The 18,057-nt window shown below is 58.0% G+C and overlaps 1 protein-coding gene across 3 annotated transcripts in view; it reads left to right on the plus strand.

Annotated features, from left to right (window-relative positions):
• Positions 1–14,073, plus strand: part of WDR54 (WD repeat domain 54) — an 18,224-nt gene extending 4,151 nt beyond the window's left edge. The window contains exons 3-11 of one of the 3 annotated variants that reach the window (XR_006290297.1): positions 571–637; positions 1,094–1,150; positions 1,603–1,730; positions 4,868–4,968; positions 5,200–5,362; positions 5,799–5,873; positions 7,270–7,517; positions 8,740–8,746; positions 14,067–14,073. Coding sequence is in view for 2 of the 3 variants with exons in the window: in XM_043545047.1 (XP_043400982.1) it covers positions 571–637; positions 1,094–1,150; positions 1,603–1,730; positions 4,868–4,968; positions 5,200–5,362; positions 5,799–5,873; positions 7,270–7,401 (723 nt within the window). In the remaining variant the exon portion in view is untranslated. Of the gene's footprint in view, positions 1–570; positions 638–1,093; positions 1,151–1,602; positions 1,731–4,867; positions 4,969–5,199; positions 5,363–5,798; positions 5,874–7,269; positions 8,747–14,066 lie in introns of those variants that run through there. The other 2 variants (XM_043545047.1, XM_037898499.2) reach the window with 2 other exon arrangements.
• Positions 14,074–18,057: the final 3,984 nt, after the last annotated feature.

The following is an 18,057-nucleotide window of genomic DNA, read 5'->3' on the forward strand; positions in this document are numbered from 1 at the left end:
TAATCTCCTCGTTCTGAGATAGAGCACTGCTTCCCTGCACTCCTTCGTCAGGGACACAGCTTGCCCTTGCCTGTCAATCCTCAATCAAACTGTGTTCTCTCTGCCCTCTTATAAGGCTCAGGGGTTTCAGGCTGTCAGCCCAAGTAGTCCAGCCATCTAATTATGGCACAGGCACGGGGTGCTGGAGCTATGGGTGTGGCCCCTGGCTTGAAGCAATAATAGCAACCAAACACCTAGCTCCCATCACGTCTGGGTTTAGAGTGTAGTTCACTGGCTTTCAGCACTCCCCCTGTAAAAACTCTTCCCATGCCCCTGCACAGATGCGGCTGGTTGAACAGGGCTGGCTAGGCCCAGGCCTCCTGGCCCATCTTGGCAGCTACCTGTTACAAGGTGCCTTCTGGAGGTCCTTGTGTCAGGGACTTTGAGGGCCCCAGGTCACAGGGGTGCCTCCCCCCTCTCTGGAAAGCTTTGTGGGGACAGCACTCGGGGTTTCTCCTGATGGCTTCAGGCTCATCAACCCCACCCGGAAGCGACTCTGCTGCGAGCTGACCAGGTGTTTTCACTCCCCAGATGTATGAGTCAGATGGCTCCATCATGGTTTACTGGCATGCCCTGGATGTCTTGGAACCACCGCCAGGTAAAGATAGATCCCAGCTGGGGCAGTGATGCAGCAGGAGCCTCGGGAGGAGGGCTCTGCAGAGCTCTCCCTCCTGCCAACAACTACCCTGGAAGGGCGGGATGAACCATGGTTATGGATTTTGTGTGGCACAGTTTGGCTTCTTCCACCCCAGGAGCCAATAGCCCATAGGGGGTTCTGGCCCAGGGATCCAGCAGAAGGGAGGATGTTTTATTTAGGAATTAATTCCAGGATGTCTATTGCCCATGTCGTGCAGGAGATCAGACAAGGTGACCCCAGTGTTCCCTTCTGGCTGGACGATGTGTAGTTTCTCTGTGATCTGGCCTTAAATCAGGGTGGATCCCTCATACCTTGTGGCCCTGATTTCAAAGTATCCCCCTTGTGGCCTGGGGTCTCCATTGAGCTTTGGGGTAGGAGCTGCTGCAGGGGTGTAATGGGGCTTTCACTTCCTTCCAGCCCATGCAGTGTTTGCTCGAGGGATTGCTGCAGCCAGTGGGCGCTTCATCTGTGTGGGTGAGTGGGGTAGGGAAACTGGAGGCTGGGGAAGGGAGTGAGGGGCAAGGAATAGGATCTCTGGTATCTACAGGTACAGCAACTGGGCACCTAATCTTCTGCATGGTAGGTCTGGGGCCAGGTGGGCAGGGGAGGAGAGGTCTGGGATTAGCGGGGAAGCAGAGGGGCTGCATACAGCAGCTGGGTGAGGGGGCTGGGCTGTGGATGTGCAGCACTAGGGACACTTGGGCCCAGGAGGATGGGAGTGGAGTGTGTGGGGAATGGGAAGAAGGGTCTATTCAGGCTCCTGAAGCTGAAGGAGTTATTGAGGTGAGGGCTGAGGACCTGGTTTGGGGTGGGGAGTGTGGAGACTGGTTCCCAAAGGCGGGAAGACCAGGAGGCTGGCTCCTAGACCAGAGTGGGTTGGGGTCTGATAACTGACTGCCAGTGACATCTCCCTTGCTTGTTCACAGGGACTTCGTCGGGACTGGTGCTGGTGTTTGACATCCCCAGCAAGGGAACAAACATCACACTGAGCGAAGTCCTGGAGGAGCATCGCGACTCCATCACTGACATCGCCTCGGAGGTCGGGGAGAACCCGGTATGGAGCCCCCGGCACCGCGCACAGCTCCTATCCCAGGCTCAGCACGAATGGATGGCTGTCCAGGCCAGGCCACATGGCTTACAGCCGGGTTGCAAAATGCCAGGGCAGCTAGTTGGGCCCCTCCTTCCTTGGGGGACGCCTACAGCCAACTGGAAACCAGTCTGTCAGCCCTTCCTCCTTCCCATGTGCTTCCCGCTGGGGGAGACTCAGAGCTGAGGCCCCACCTGCTCTGCCTGGACACTAGTGATGCCAGAGCCCTTCCTGGGAGAGCCCAGACCAATACCTTTGCGCCGAGGCTTTCCAGTGGCCAGGGTGGTCCTTACTGTGCACCGGAGGTCAGTAAAGACGCCTCACTCCCACCCAGCCACAGCAAAGGCAGAGCTCGTTGATCCCTCCCAGGGCTGGTATAGTCCCTGCAGGATGGGTACAGTAGGTGGCTCAAACCCTACTCTCTGTTCTCTTATGCCTCTCTAGTCCGTGTGGAGCATAGGGCCTTCACCACAGCTGTCCTTCCTTGCCAGTCTCCTGCCACAATGTTAGCTTTTTTTCATATCACTTGAATAGTTTTCAATTCTGCTTCTGTTATCCTTAGGCTACCTCGTTGCCTTTTGCCCGAGGGGTTCCAGTTCAGTGCCTCTCTTGTTACATTATGCAGGTCCTTGCTCCATGAATGTCCAAGCCAACTCCATTTTTGTTAGTTTTTGTTTCGTCCTCCTCCAGAGTTCTTTGTTCGTGATTTTTTCTGGCTATCTGATATACAGGGTTTGTCTAAGGCAACTGAGAACTTGGAGTTTAGATAGTAAGATCTTAATATGTCTCCAGGTTTCAGTGCCATATAGTAAGACCAACTTTACAATGATGTTAAATATTCAAAATTTAGTTTGGAGGCAAGATTTCTGTTTCTCCAGATTGGCCTTAAAGATACAAAGGCCACTCTGGCTCTTGCTATTCTGGCTGTAATGTCTTTGTCTGCTCCACCTCTTCTACTTGCAGTGCTGCCAAGATACATGAAATATCAGACCTCTCTCCCATGTCGGTCCCAGAAAGTAGTGTTGGTGTTTCTTGTTGTGTGTCGATTCTCATGGTTTGAGTTTTCTCGGTGTTGATTTTCAACCCTCCTAATTGTGCACAGGCCTAGAGATGATTTGTTTTAGCTTGCATGTCTCTATGGGTGCAGGATAGCAAGTTGAGGTTATCTGCAAGGTCAAGGTCCTCTGACTTCTGTGTGAAAGTCCATTGTCTCCTCCTTGGTTGTTCTGTGGTCTCTCATTACCCAATTCACTACCAGTAAAAAGATCACAGGTGACACAAAGCGTCCTTGCCTGATGCCCATAGTAACCTTGAATGGTTTAGTCAGTTCACTGTCATGTATTGCCTGGCAGGTCATATTTTCATAGACGCTCTGAATGATGCTCACAAATTTCTGAGGCTTTCCATAGTGGCGTAGCAGCTTCCATTAACCTGTTTTATCCACGGCATCAAATGGTGTGGATTTTTGGAAATCCACACCATTCATATGAAGTGGTGACTGCCATTCAATCAGCAGTTCTGTGATGATATGTAAAATTACCATTGGATCATACATGATTTCTCCTGTCCAAACCCTGCCTGTTCTTGTCATAACCTTGAATCTACCCCTTTCTTTACTCTGTCTAGAATAGTACATTTGAACACCTCACTTGGGATACACAACAATTGAATGCTGCCCCTCTGGTTTTTACACTGATTAAGGTCTCCTTTCTTGAACACCTTCACCATAGGACCCTTTTCCCATTCATTTGGTATTTGCCCATGTCTTTTGTAAGAGGCCTATCAAAATGGCTGCTGTGTTCTTCACACCAGCTGTAAGAACCTCCTTTGGAAAGTTATCTAGATCTGTTGCCTTTCTGCTTTTTAATCAATTGACTGCCCTCTCTGCTTCTGCTCTGGGGAGAGGTCCTCGTTCCATGCCCAGATCTTCTCCTCCTCTCTAGCTAGGGGATTGGCCACCGGCTCACCATTCAATGGCTGCCATCACCAAGCTAAAACAGATGACAACACAACAAGAGTTTAGAATTGTGCTAGCAAATAGATACCAGATGTTTGAAGATGAGGGAATGGTAAACGGCAAATGGAAACAGCTAAAGGAAACTTTCACCAAAACTTTTGCAGTGCTGGGATTCGGGAAGAATCATCCCAACAAACGGTTATCGGAGGAGACATCGCAGAAAATAGGAGAGAAACACAAAACTAAACTGAAACAAGAACAAGCGACTCCAGGAGGAACGTGCCGTAAAGAACAAAGAGAGCGAAAAGAGTGCTGGGAAAGACAAACAGGTTCACAGCACTAAACGACATGAAGACACTGTCCATCGTTAGACAGTTGTCAGGAGGAAAATAACAATAGCAACTGACCAGCTCAAGACAATGAGGACAGCTTAACAATAAAGACATTGGAACAATTACATCGATGGATACAGCACTTTAGTCAGCTACTTAGCCTAAGCCCTGTGCCAGCACCGGTCCCTCAGCCAGCTGGGGATATGAAAGCCTCCCTGGACTCAAGGCCATTTATTAGCGAGGTCGGACTGTATCCACTCCCTCAGTGTCTCTCCCTCATCACCCTTAACCAGAGCTCCCGCATCCCTGTCTCACCTCACATGTTCCCACTGGGGCCATTGTTCATTCCAGAAACGGCAGCCAGTAAAACCCTTTGGGATGAAAGAGCAAGAGACGGCTCAAATCCACAGTCACCTGGCACGTGGGTGTCCCTATGCTGCATAACACAGCACCCCTCAGATCCTCGTGCTCCTAAAGCCCAGGCCCTGCCCACTGGAACCAGAGGAGAGTCTCCATTCGCTGTTCGCAGGATAGGGGAGGTGACACACAGCTGAACAGTTCTCAGTCCACCCACTAGAGGACAGCAACGTGCACCAGCTCATTAGTTATTTGGAGAAGGACGGGTCAGTGTCCGTTTTCTGGGAGCTCATTGGCTGAGGAGAGTAGGTTGTAAAGCAACTTTACTGCACTTCTGGGAAAGAGCTATTTGGTGACTGATTACTCTGTAGTATCTTTCCTAATTGCTGACTTCCCCGTGCTCTGATTGGCTGAGAGGGGTCCCATGGCACGGCACTGACGGTCTCCTCCCGTTGCAGGGTGGGGCTGCTGACCTGGTGACTGCGGATGACTCTGGGGCTCTGTGTGTCTGGAGGTCCAAGGAAGAGTTCTCCCTGCTCACCAAAATCTCTGCCTTTGGGTAAGGCCGGGCAGGGGGCTCCCACAGCTCCTTGGGGCAGTGAGATGAGCCCAGCGTCCTCCCCCTGGGCCCTGCTAGAGGTGGGCCCCAGGTGAGGGGGGAGGAATACCTGCAGAGAGGTCACTCTGATGCAGTGGGGACAGTGTGTTGGGGGGGAGGGGGAAGCCCAGAACTACCCCGCCCCCCCACCAAGTGGAGCGAGTGTGGCTGACATGTCTTCTTTGTGCCCAGGTGGACCTGCTCCTCGGTGAAGCTGTGGAACGGGGTCATTGCTGCTGGCTATGGGAATGGGCAGATCCGGCTGTACGAGGCCTCGAGCGGGGCCCTTCGTGCCACGGTCAGCGCCCATGCTCGCTGGATCTACGCCCTGGACCTGGCACCCCTGACGGGGAAGGTAAACCTGCCCAAGGCCTCCCAGGCAGTCCCCCAGCTGCACAGCGCCCCCTGCCTGCCTGCCTGCCAGCCAGCAAGCCAGCCTGCCTTCTGAACCCAGCCTGGCTCATCTCCTCTGCCTGCCTGCCTGCCTGAATCCTCCACTCTGGCTGGGACGAGCTGCAGCTCCCACACTAGCCAGCAGGGGGCACACACATACCATTGCATTCTGCTGCCCTCTGCCCCAGGTGGTGCCTGCTGTCCTGCCCCAGGGAGAGAGGCCCCAGCCCCAGAGCCAGTGGGCCAAGGAATAGAACTGCCTCAGCTGCTGCATGCAGCAGGCTTCACCTGTGCTGGGAGGCTCTGCTCCCTGCACAGTGGGCCCGAGCTCAGAGCCCCCCCGCCGCCCCGGGAGCCTGCAGCCCCCCTCACCGCCTCTGTTCTGCCTCCCACTGCAGCTGCTCTCGGGTGCCGAGGATTCCTATGTCCAGATCTGGAAACTCAGCCGGAGCCCAGACACCGGGGACATTGAGGTGAGGGGCCAGTGCTGTGATGTCCACACACCCCTGCAGAGAACTGTGGGGGCTAATGATCTGAGCATGGGGCTGAGAGCCAGGAGCTCCTCCGTTCCAGTCCTGGCTCTGCCACGGATTCTCAGTGCAACCTTCAGCCAGTCACTGCTCCGTTGTGCCTCAGTTTCCCCCCGTGAAATTCCACCACTGCCACAAGGAGCTGTGAGGCTGAGCTGGGACTAGGTGGTCTAGTGGAGCAAAAAGGCCACAGAGGATCCTGGGGCAAGAATAGGTGAGGGGCCTGGGCCCCCTTCCTGATTCCAAAAGCCACCTCCCTCACAGCCCCAGTCCAGCTCACCACTGCCCCTGCCTAGTTCCCTCAATCCATGCACCCCTCCAGGGCTTTTAGCTCCCCTCCTGCCCCCACTGCTCTGATCCACCCCCCAGCTGTGGTTCAGAGGTCCCCACTAGTCTCCTCCAGCTCTGGATCAACCCCTGCCCACTCCCCTATCCTCCTGGCTCTGATCCAAACTCCCCAAGCTGCCCTCCAATCCCCATCCCCCACCCTCAACAGCCCCCTCCCCCAACCCTCCCAAATTCCCCGCACTTCCGTGCTGCACACAAAACAGCCAATGCTTTTACCTTGCCCTCTGTCTCTGGGGGGGCTGTCTGACCCACATCTAGAACCCCCCCACTCCCCTGCATGTTCCCCCACACTACGATTCCCCACACCTCTGCACCTCTTTGCCAGTTGCTGGTGCCAGAGGGGCCCCCTTATCCCAGCCACCCTCCTGCCCCATGGGGCCAGCTTGTCCTACTCCCCCGGCAGCCCCTCAGTGGGGCCCCCATAACTCCGTGGGCCCTGGCGTGACCACACCCCTTGTGCTATTCCAGTTCTGTCACTGAGGTGCTGAGTGTGATCTCCTCTTCCCTCCACAGGGCCCGCCCTGCTACCCCCGCCCCCAGCCTGCACCTCTGTCAGCTCCCCATAACTGCTCTGTCTGCCCCTGCTCTCCCCCTCTTCCACTGACCACATCCTCCTCCCCACTGAAATCCCTCTGAGCCGACTGGCTGGCAGCCTGGGGAGGCCATGCTGTGCCTCCCTTTCCCTTGGCGCTGCCCCAGGCCTGGGGCTGGTGTTGCAGCAAGGGAGGGGCTGGATGCTGGGGTGGGGAGAGAGACCCCAAGCATGGTTCTTGTATCCCTGTGACATTCCAGCCCCCAACGTTCAAACGAAACACGACCGTGTCCTCTTGCTGCAGCTTGCAGGGGGCACCTGCACTCAAGAGGGGGCCTAGTGCCCATCCCCCCGGGGGAGTGCGGGAGTCCAGGCGAGGCTGCTGCGGGGAAGCCTGTCTAGTCCCCGGGGCCCGGCTGGGCTGCGTGGTCCAAGGGTGCTCTCTCCTGCCCCCTGCAGATCGAGCACTGCCACTCGGAGTGCGTGCCTGACACCCAGCTCTGCGGCGCCCGCTTCTGTGACCCCGAGGGAAACTCCTTCGCTGCGACCGGCTACGACCTCAGCGAGATCGTCCGCTATGGCCAGGTCTAGGCTGCCCCGCCGCAGGGGGGCTTTGAGCGCAGGGCAGGCGGTTCCCATGGGGGGGGGCAGGGAGGTACCTGCAGGCACTGTACTGCTGCAGCATGTTCCAGCCCCCCCGCTAATGGGGCACTGCAGCTGTGACACCGGGCCTCTGTGCAGAGACCCCTGGCTCCTGTTTACAGGGGCTGGGGCAGCAGCATGTGGCTGAGGATGCCCCCACCTGGGTGGAGATCAGACATGGTCGGGGGAGCTGAATCGTCCAGAGCTGGGTGGGAACCCCCTCTGCTCTGGGGGAGATCCCCCACTGACATGGGGGGACATGCACAAAGAACGGGGGGTGGCGCTGCAGTGACTAAATGGAGCCCAGATCTCTTCAAACTTCAGAGTCTCTTTGGCCAGACACCTGCTCACACCCCCTGGCTGCTCATCGCCCCCCCCCACCCCCATGTCCATGATGTTTCTTCCCTATGGGCAGGCAGCTGCTGTCACCTGCCTGTGGCTGCTCTGTCATGCTGCGCTCCTTGCCCAAGGCCCCTGCAGGCTGTGATCCCCTCTGCTCCTGTATGGAGACCAGAGCCTGGCGAGGTGCAGAGCTAGGCCTCCCCCAGGCAGGCCCTGATTTGTGGGGTAGGGGTACAGTAGCTGAGGAGGTGTCATCCTTCATTCTGAGGCAGGGGCAAATGAATCCCTGGTCCTGTGGGGCCCACCCAGCTCCTTTCCTCCTTTGAACTTGGGCTGCAGAGAGCTCTTGCTGAAGCACAGACCCAGGGCCTCTGCACAGCAGCTGGGTCCGTGCCCTGGGGTGCCCGGGGCAGTCTCACCACTCTGCTCTCCAGGTCACTGTAGCATCCCCAGGGCCATAATCTCACCTCAGTCTCAGCACAGCTCCATGTCTGTGTCGAAGCCCCTGATGCTACTGGGGCATTGCGCAGCTTCTGAGCAGGCCCCAAGCTCGGAGCAGTCGGCACTGAATGCGGCTGGCAGTATGAGAGGCAGCGTGTCTGAGAACACACAGCACTTGACTGGGACTCAGGAGACCTGGGTCTATTCCTGGCTCTGCTGCATGACCTTGGGCAAGATGGTGCTCTGTGCCTCAGTTTCCCCATTTGTAAAATGGGGACAACCACGCTACCTTCCTGTGTCAAGCATGGTGAGACCTACAGCCGGAAAGTGCTAGATAAGAGCTAATACCATTAGCTGAACAGATGTGGTTTTCATAGAATCATAGAATCTCAGGGTTGGAAGGGACCTCAGGAGGTCATCTAGTCCAACCCCTGCTCAAAGCAGGACCAATCCCCCCTAGTTTCCCCAGATCCCTAAATGGCCCCCTCAAGGACGGAACTCACAACCCTGGGTTTAGCAGGCCAATGCTCAAACCACTGAGCTATCCCTCCCCCCAACTTTGCCCTCAGCTGCCTAGAGGGGGTGCCATCTCAGCAACCACCCAGCTGGGGACAGGCAGGGCGCATCTGTTGACTGCCCTGGACTGACATGGGAACAGCTGCTGTGCTCAGCTCCCACTGCAGCCTCCCCCAGGGCAAGGAAGCTGCAGGAGGCAGGCTCCCCCCAGGAGCCCCTCACGGGCTGGATTGTCCCTGCATGCACCCTGCCCCAGGCTTCGCTCTGGCTCTCAGCCCCGGATACTGCTCCCTGAAGAGCTGCAGGGAGGAGACTGCAGTTTTGGGGCTTGGAGCTGGCATGGCCTGGCTGAGGGGAGGCAGGGGCTATATGTAGCCCCTCTCCAAGGTGGGGGTGATATGCCCCTTTGGGCACAGGCTACAGCGCCTGCTGCCCCAGCCTGCCAGGAAGGCTCTCAGGTGACAGTGTTTGAGGCTGTGTGTGGAAACACTTGTCAATCAGGGCAGGGGCCCCTCCTGCGGGGCAGTTTGTCTCAGAAAACCAGGGAAGCCGGCAAGCAGCACAGAGGCCCCTGGATGGCCCGAGAGGCCGGCATTCTCCTGCTGTCGGGAAAAGTGCATGACATTTCCCTTCCTCCGCTGCTCATGGGCCAGCGCCGGCCCTGCAGCTGGACACACGGTGGGGGCCTCAGCCTGCCGCTAGCCTTTGGGGTCCTTTACTGTAGCACCAATAGACCTAATTAGATGCAGTGCTGAAATAGGGGGTTAACCCTGCTGTCTGGGCTAAGTCCTAGCTCTGATTACTCCTGTTCAGTGCCCCATAGCCCCTGCAGTGTGTTAAACGCAGCATGCTTTGACCCTGCCATGTAGCGTTTGTGTGTGCGTGCTGTTAAACAGCTGCCAGTGCTCACCCTAGAGGTGGCTGCATTTCACCAGTGGGTGCATGTAGAATGCTGGAGGAGAAGTGAAACTTGCTGTCTCTCCTCCAACCCAGCCCTGCTGGCATGAGGCTTTGAAACCCTCGCCCCTCCCGAAACTGCCCCTGGGCCCATGCGTTGTCTGGGCCCCGGGCTCCATCATCCTGCAGCACGTGGCCTGGCCCTGCAGCACGTGTGGGGGAGCTGGGGCATAGGGCCCTTGACACAGGTTCACTCTGGAGCCCAGGGCGCGCGGCTGCTGCCATAAATCAGCTTGAACCCTCCCTCCTCGAGTGCCTGAGCTCATTTATTGGCGGGGGAGGGCCTCTGGGGCGACGGTGGGGGAGCCTGCAGGAGAAGGTTGACGGGCTTTGGGGGTAGGTTGGGGAGCGGAGGGGTCTTTCCTCTCGCTGCAGTGGAACCTGTGGAACTCCTTGCCAGGGGATGCTGTGAAGGCCACAAGTATAACAGGGCTCAAAAAAGAACTAGATAAGTTACTGGAGGCTAGGTCCATTGCTGGCTGTTAGCCAAGACTCTCAGTGACACATGAGAAAAGACGGTTACTCGCCTTCTTGTAACTGTTGTTCTTCAAGAGGTGGTGTTCACGTCCATTCCAATCAGGTGTGCGCACGCCACGAACACAGTCAGAAACTTTTCCCCTCAGCAGCTCCTGTCAGGTCAGCTATAGAGCCCCCTGGAGTGGCGCCTTCTTGGCGCTCGATATATGACCCACCGACCTGACCCCACTTTGGTTCTTTCTTGCCGGCTACTCTGACAGAGGGGAAAGAGGGTGGGTTTGGAATGGACGTGAACAAGACATCTTGAAGAACAACAGTTACGAGAAGGCGAGTAACCGTCTTTTCTTCTTCAAGTGATTGTTCACGTCGCTTCCAATCAGGTGACTCCCAAGCTCTCCCATGGGGGTGGGTTTGGAGTTAAGGAATCACTGATCGGAGCACTGCTCTACCTGAGAGCTGCGTCGTCTCTAGCATGCTGGGTGCTGGCATAGTGGGTGGCAAAAGTATGCACCGAGGACCAGGTCGCCGCTCTGCAGATCTCCTGGATGGACACCTGGGCCAGGAAATCAGTGGATGAGGCTTGAGCTCGTGGCGAGTGGGCCGTTATAGCCGGGGCTAGAACCTTGGCGAGGTCATAGCAGGCACAGATGCAGTCCGTAATCCAGGAAGAACTGTGTTGTGAGACCGGAAGCCCCTTCATCCGATCCGCCACCGCCACAAACAGCTGGTTCGACTTCCTGAAAGGCTTTGTGCGCTCACTGTAGAATGCTAGCGCTCTCTGCACATCGAGTGAGTGAAACCTCTGCTCCTGTGCATTAGCATGTGGCTTGGGATAGAAAAATGTCCTGGCCACTGTGGAATTGGGATACCATCTTGGGCAGGAAGGCTGGGTGCGGCCTCAGCTGTACCTTGTCCTTGTGGAAGGCTGTGTAAGGGGGGGGTCGGAGGTTAATGCTTTTAACTCCAACACTCTCATGGCCAATGTGAAGGCAACCAGAGAGATACAGAAGGGAACATGTAGCCAGTGGCTTGAATGGGGCTCCCATAAGCCTAGCTACGACCAGGTTGAGGTTCCAAGCTGGTACCGGTGGGTGAGACTGAGGGTATAGCCGTTCCATGCTCTTAAGGAAACAGCCTACCATAGGGTTGATGAATACAGAGCGCCCCAACTCTCCCAGGTGGAACACTGGGATGGCCATGAGGTGTACCCTGATGGATGATCCGGCCAGGCCTTGTTGCTTCAGATGCAGTAGATAGTCTAGGATGAATGGTATAGTTGCCTGAAGTGGGGATACGCTACTGTGATCGCACCAGCCTGAGAGTCTTTTCAATTTGGCTAGGTAAGTGGCCCTAGTGGAAGGTTTTTTGCTACCAACCAGCACCTCCCTCACCGATTCCGTGCATTGGAGCTCCATTGGGTTTAACCATGAAGCTTCCAAGCCATGAGATGGAGAGACTGGAGGTCCGCATGAAGGAGGTGACCGAGGTCCGCGTGAAGGAGGCGACCGAGGTCCTGTGTAATCAGAACGGGGAGGAGTGGCAGCACGATCGGGGTGTCCATCGACAGCATAGTGTACCAACGTTGGTGTGACCACGCAGGAGCCAGCAGAATTACCTCCGCCTTATCCCTGCAGATCTTGAGGAGAACCTTGTTGAGGAGTGGTATCAGAGAGAAGAGATACCGTAGATGGTTCCCCCAGTGCATCATGAACGCATCCGAGATTGATCTTGGGTTGTGTGTTTGGAAGGCGTGAAACATTGGATACTTCCTGTTGCTCCTGATGGCAAATAGGTCTACCCAGGAAAACCCCCACCTTTGGAAGATGTCATGTATGACGTCTGGCCCGATGGACCACTCATGACTGCGGAACAACTGGCTGAGGTGGTCTGCAAGCTTGTTGCGTGCTCCCGGGAGACAGGACGCCTCTAGGTGGATGGAGCGAGCTACACAAAACTCCCACAGTTGGAGAGCCTGCTGACAGAGAGGGGAGGAGTGGACTCCACCCTGCTTGTTTATGTAAAACATGGCGGTGGTGTTGTCGGTCAGCATCGCCACGCAGTGACCTCGCAATATCGTATGGAAGGTCTGGCAGTTCAGTCTCACCACTCTGAGCTCCTTTATATTGATGTGGAGCAGGATCTCGGACTGCGACCACATGCCCTGGGTCTGTAAGTGTCTTAGTGGGCCCCCCCAACCCAGGTCTGACGCGTCTATTACTAAGGTCATGGATGGTTGAGGGGTGGTGAATGGGACTCCTTCGCAGACCATGTGAGGGTCCAACCACCAGTCTAGGGTTTCTAAGACTCGCACCGGTATTGTTACTACTGAGTCTAAACTGTCTCAACCCGGCTGATAAGCTGAAGCGAGCCACACCTGGACTGGCCTGACACTCAGCCTGGTGTGCCTGGCCACATAGGTGCATGCCACCGTGTGTCCCAGGAGGCTGAGGCCTGTCCTCGTGGTTGTGGTGGGGCATCGTCTGAGCACCTGAATGACGTGTGGCAGTGTTTGGAATCTGGGCTCTGGCAGGATAGCTCTTGCCTGAACCGAGTCCAGCGCTGCCCCGATGAATTCTGTTTGTTGGGTGGGTGACAACATTGACTTGTCCACATTGAGGAGGAGACCTAGTCTCTGGAAGGTGTTTGTGACTAACCAGACCTGGGACTCCACCTGCTCCCTAGAGCGCCCCCGCAGCAGCCAGTTGTCAAGGTAGAGATACGCCTACCTCTTGCGGAGAAAGGCCGCGACCGCGGACATGCACTTGGTGGACACCCCAGGGGCTGTTGATAACCCGAACGGGAGCACCGTGAACTGATGATGTATGCGGTTGACAACAAACCTCAGGAAGTGTGGTGAGGAGGCCAGATGGCTGTGTGGAAGTACGTGTCTTTCGTGTTGAGGGCAGCTTACCAGTCCCCCGGATCCAGGGAAGGGATAAGTGTGCTCAGGGAGACCAGCAGGACTTTAACTTCACCATGAACTGGTTGAGTCCTCGCAGGTCTAAGGTGGGTCTGAGACCCCCCTTGGCTTTGGGGATTAGGAAGTATCTGGAATAGAATCCCTTGCCCCTAAGCTCCTGAGGAACCTCCTCCTCTTCCGCTCCCGGGGCGAGGCGTGCCTGAACCTCCTGGATAAGGAGTTGCTCATGAGAGGGATCCCTGAAGAGGGAGGGAAATGGGAGGTGGGAGGGAGGGGAGGAGCAGAATTGGAGAGAATATCCCACTTCTACTGTGTGAAGAACCCAGGGGTCTGATTTTATATGGGACCACACACAGTAGAAGTGGGATAGATGGTTCAGAAAGCGGGGGGAAGGATCCAGGATAGTGCCTGGTATGCCGTCCTCGGGCGTCCCTTCAAAACCCTTCCTTGGAGCCCGACAGTGGCATGGTCGGGCCCTGCCCTTAGCCTGAGGGAGGCTTGGAAGGTCTACGTCTATTATTCCTGCCCCTATGGCAGTATGTATCCTGCCTTGGGCGAGGCTTCTGCTGCTGTTGGGGTTGAGGCTTGAAGGGTTTTCTCTGGGTAGCAGGAGTGTGCATTCCCAGAGATTTCATAGTTGCCCTTGAGTCCTTTAGGCTGTGGAGCCTCGAGTCTGTCTGGTCCGAAAACAGCCCTGCACCCTCAAAGGGAAGATCCTGCAGGGTCTACTGAACTTCTGGGGGAAGCCCAGACACTTGGAGCAAAGCGGTTCTCCTCATGACTACCCCTGAGGAGGTACATGCTGCGGAGTCAGTCGAGTCGAGGGAGGCCTGCAGGGATGTCCTGGCTACGGCCTTCCCCTCCTGACCAGAGCCGAGAACTCAGCCTTTGACTCAGTGGGGAGCAACTCCTTGTATTTGGACATAGTTCCACAAGTTAAAGTTATACCTGCTGAGGATAGCTTGTTGGTTAGCTATCATCAGCTGTAGGCCCTCCTGTCACGGAGTCCCCAGGCGATGCTCCGGAACTGCTCGCTACGAAGCCAGGCAGGACTCTGGGGCAGTCTCCTTTCTGTGAGCAGACTGTCTGCAGGACACACAGCTTCCACCTTCCTGGGTCTGACCTCAGAGCATTCAGCCTCCTCTGCCCCTCCATGCTCTTCCCACAGCGAGTCCGCCCAGGCAGGGTCCTGGGGAAGCCAGAGGGTCCTGCCCCCCAACTTCGCAGTCAGACGGGACTCTCAGCCAGTCAGTAAAACAGAAGGTTTATTAGATGACAGGAACATGGTCTAAAACAGAGCTTGTAGGTGCAGAGAACAGGACCCCTCAGCCGGGTCCATTTTGGGGGGCAGTGAGCCAGACAACCACGTCTCCACTTCACTCCATGTCCCCAGCCCCAAAACTGACTCCCCCTCCAGCCCCTCCTCCTCTGGGCTTTGTCCCTTTCCCGGGCCAGGAGGTCACCAGATTCCTTTGTTCTCCAACCCTTTAGCTCTCACCTTGCAGGGGGGAAGGGCCCAGGCCATCCGTGGCCAGGAAACAGGGTGTCGGCCATTCTCTGTGTCCAGACCCCTGCACACACCTGCCCTCTAGGGCTCTGCAACGACCATACACCCTTATCCCACCCCCTAGATACTTAAGAACTGCCTAGGGGAAACTGAGGCACCCCCCACACTATTCAGAGGAAACATTAAGAAGAGTCCTGCTTTGTCACACCCCCCCGCAGCATACTTTTCTGCCAAAGGGGTCCATACGTTTGGCTTCTTTAGCCTTAGGAGCCAGTGCCTGCTGGCCCGGTGCTCCTTCTCATTTACGGCCAGGACCACCAGGGAGCAAGGGTGTGGGTGGGAGAATAAGAACTCATATCCCTTGGAGGGAACAAAGTATTTTCTCTCCACACTCCTGGCGGTGGGCAGAATGCAGGCTGGAGTCTGCCACACAGTATTATAATTGTTGTAAACAGTTTTAATGACCAGCAACGCCACTCCAGAACGTCCACCACTGGGTCCTCTGACTTGATGACTTCCTCCACCTGTAGGCCCATGTTACGGGTTAGGTTAGGGTTAGATGCCGGAGAACGGCTCCTGTGTTCCAGTGCCGTGTCTTGGTGCTGGCCAAGAGAGGGTGACAGTGATCAGCGCTGGAGACACAGATTGTCGAACGCCCTGGGCTAGGCAATCATGTACCAAGGCCAGTGCCTGGGGGTGTTGCAGTGATGTAGACCGGGAATGGTGCCAGGAATGGTGCTGGTCCGGTGACAAAGAGCATCATCATCGCAGGCTTGCCTCTAGATGGCACCCGCCTGGGCGGTGCTGGAGGCTTCTCTCTGACAGCTGGGGCTGAGATGTAGTACTCTCTAAGTTCCTTTGCAGTCTCAAAAGTGTCGGGTGGAGGAGGGCTCCAACTCCTCCACCAGGTACTGCCCCGCCAGAGAGTCACTGCAGGCTGGGCTCAATGGTGCCAACTGGGGTGTTGGAGTCAGCCGCACGAGCTCTTCCTGCTCGGAAGTAGAGTCCTTCCTCTGAGGCAGCAAAATCTCCCCGGCTGGTCTCGCTCTCTGAGGAGAGCACCCTCTGCTCGCCTTCTTATGGTGCTTGTGGGGCACAGCTCTGTGCTGCGGTGCCAGGGATCTCCGGTACCAAGGGTCTCTAGCACCAGAGTCCTTCCTCGGTACCAATTCGCAGAGCGACGCTGGGGTGCTCCGCACTGAGCTCGGGCCTGGGACTTGGCAGTCGGGTGCCGCTGGACGGAGTGCCACTTCCATTAGCAGCTGCTTCAAACGGAAGTCACGTTCCTTCCTCGTCCTGGGCTTGAAAGCCTTGCAGATCTTGCAGCGCTCAGACTATGCGCCTCCCCTAGACCAGTGCTTCTCAAGCTATCTGATGTGGGGGACCAGCAGTTTCTTTTTCCAATGTGCGTGCAGACCGGCAGCCGACGGCTCACGGACCGGCACCGGTCCGCGGACCACCACTTTGAGTATTACTGCCCTAGACGCGTCTGGCACGAGTCGTGAGGGTCACTATTGGGCATAGGCTTCTTGCCTACACTGCAAGATTTAAATCCCTGGGCTTGAGGCATGCCCTGAAGCCCAAGGTGGGGTGAGGGGAGAACGACCCACTCACCAAGTCTGTCCTAACTACAGATAAACTAACTACAAAACAAAACTGGGTCGGACTCGGTAATAGCCAAGGGAACACTTGCAAGCAAGCGAAACACAGTTCCAGCGCCGCCACGGACAGTGAGAAAGAACTGAAGGGGGGTCAGGTCGGCAGGGTCATACATTGAGCGCCATGAGGGCGCCACTCCAGGGGCTCCCTCGCCTACCCGACGGGAGCTGCTGAGGAAAGAAGTTTCCAACGACCGTGCACGCGGTGCGCGCACACCCCTGCTTGGAATGGACGTGAACACTCACTCAAAGAGGAACATAAGAGCGGCCAGGCTGGGTCAGACCAAGGGTCCATCCAGCCCGCTGTCCTGTCTACCGCCAGTGGCCAGGGCCAGGGGCCCCAGAGGGAATGACGAGAACAGGGCATCACCAAGTGATCCAGCCCATCGCCCATTCCCAGTGTCCGGTAAGCAGAGGCTAGGGCCACCATCCCTGCTAATCCAGGCTAATAGCCACTGATGGGCCTGTCCTCCAGCAAGGAATCTAGACTCCGGGGGCCAGAGGCTGGGCCTGGGTTGCCGGGGGTGGCTCACTGGGTAATTGCCCTGCTCTGTTCGCTGGCAGGCTGGAGCCCTGGGTGGAGCCGCAGGGCTGGTCTCCTGTGCAGGGGGGGGGGCTCCGGGCTGTGGACTCGGGGGGCGGGGGGCTTATTGCAATCCCGCCCCTGGCCCTGGCCCTTCCCTGCTCTCCCCCGCTCGCAGTGGCCTGCAGCAGGGCCCTCCAGCTTCCCGCGGCGGGCCCCACCCTTTGTGGGGAGTGAAGGGGTTAACCCCAGTGACTGACAGGCCTTTGAGCCAATCGCTGCCCCCGACCGGGCCGGCACGCCTTGTCCCGCCTCCGGCAGCCTGGCGCGTGTGCACTGTCCGGTCCCGCCCGGTCCGGAGGGGGGCGCCCTGGCTCTGCCCGGCTCCCGGGCCCTGCGGGGGGCGGGGCTGCCCGGGCCGCACAGGGCGCGGTGTGAGTCCGGTTCCGCGCTCCGTGTGAACGGGGGGCCCCCTGGCGGCTCGGGGGCCGCAGACGCTGCAGCTCCTTGGCCGGCGGCAGCCTGGCGCGTGTGCACGGTCCGGTCCGGCCCGGTCCGGCGGGGGGCGCCCTGGCTCTGCCCGGCTCCCGGGCCCTGCGGGGGGCGGGGCTGCCCGGGCCGCACAGGGCGCGGTGTGAGTCCGGTTCCGCGCTCCGTGTGAACGGGGGGCGCCCCGGGGGGCTCGGGGGCCGCAGACGCTGCAGCTCCTTGGCTGGCGGCAGCCTGGTCCGGCCCGGGGGCTCAGGAGCAGCCCCGCGGCGCCCCCTCGCGAGCCGGGCCCGAGCCGGCTGCAGCGCCCGCCTCCCCCGGTCCGCGCCCGGCTGGGCCCCCGCGCCGCACCCTGGGGCGGGCCCAGCGGGCGGAACCGCGGCTCGGACCCCGGCCCGACTGGCTCTGCTCTGGGCTAGAGGGAGCCTCGTCGGCCCGGCCCCACGGCCCCCGCGCCCGGCCCGGCCCCACGGCCCCTGCGTCGGCCTGCACCCGGCCCGGCCCCACAGCCCCACGCGTCGGCCCGCGCCCGGCCCGGCCCCGGGGCTGGACCGGCAAGGCTGGGTGCCACCAGGCGGGAGCCTGGCACAGGGTGAGCAGCCGGCTGCAGCCCAGCCTGCTGCAGGCTCCTGCCATGGGCCTGTGGCCGCAGCCTGGGCTCAGGGAGGCAGACGTTTCCAGTCCCCTTTGCAAGGGGCCAGCCCTGCATGGGGAATCAGGGCCAGGCCCCAGCTTGGTCCGTCCCCACGAAGCCTGGCCCAGAGCCTCATGGCCC

The sequence above is a fragment of the Chelonia mydas genome, chromosome 4 (genome assembly GCF_015237465.2).
Source record: "Chelonia mydas isolate rCheMyd1 chromosome 4, rCheMyd1.pri.v2, whole genome shotgun sequence".
NCBI classification, from domain to species: Eukaryota; Metazoa; Chordata; order Testudines; family Cheloniidae; genus Chelonia; species Chelonia mydas.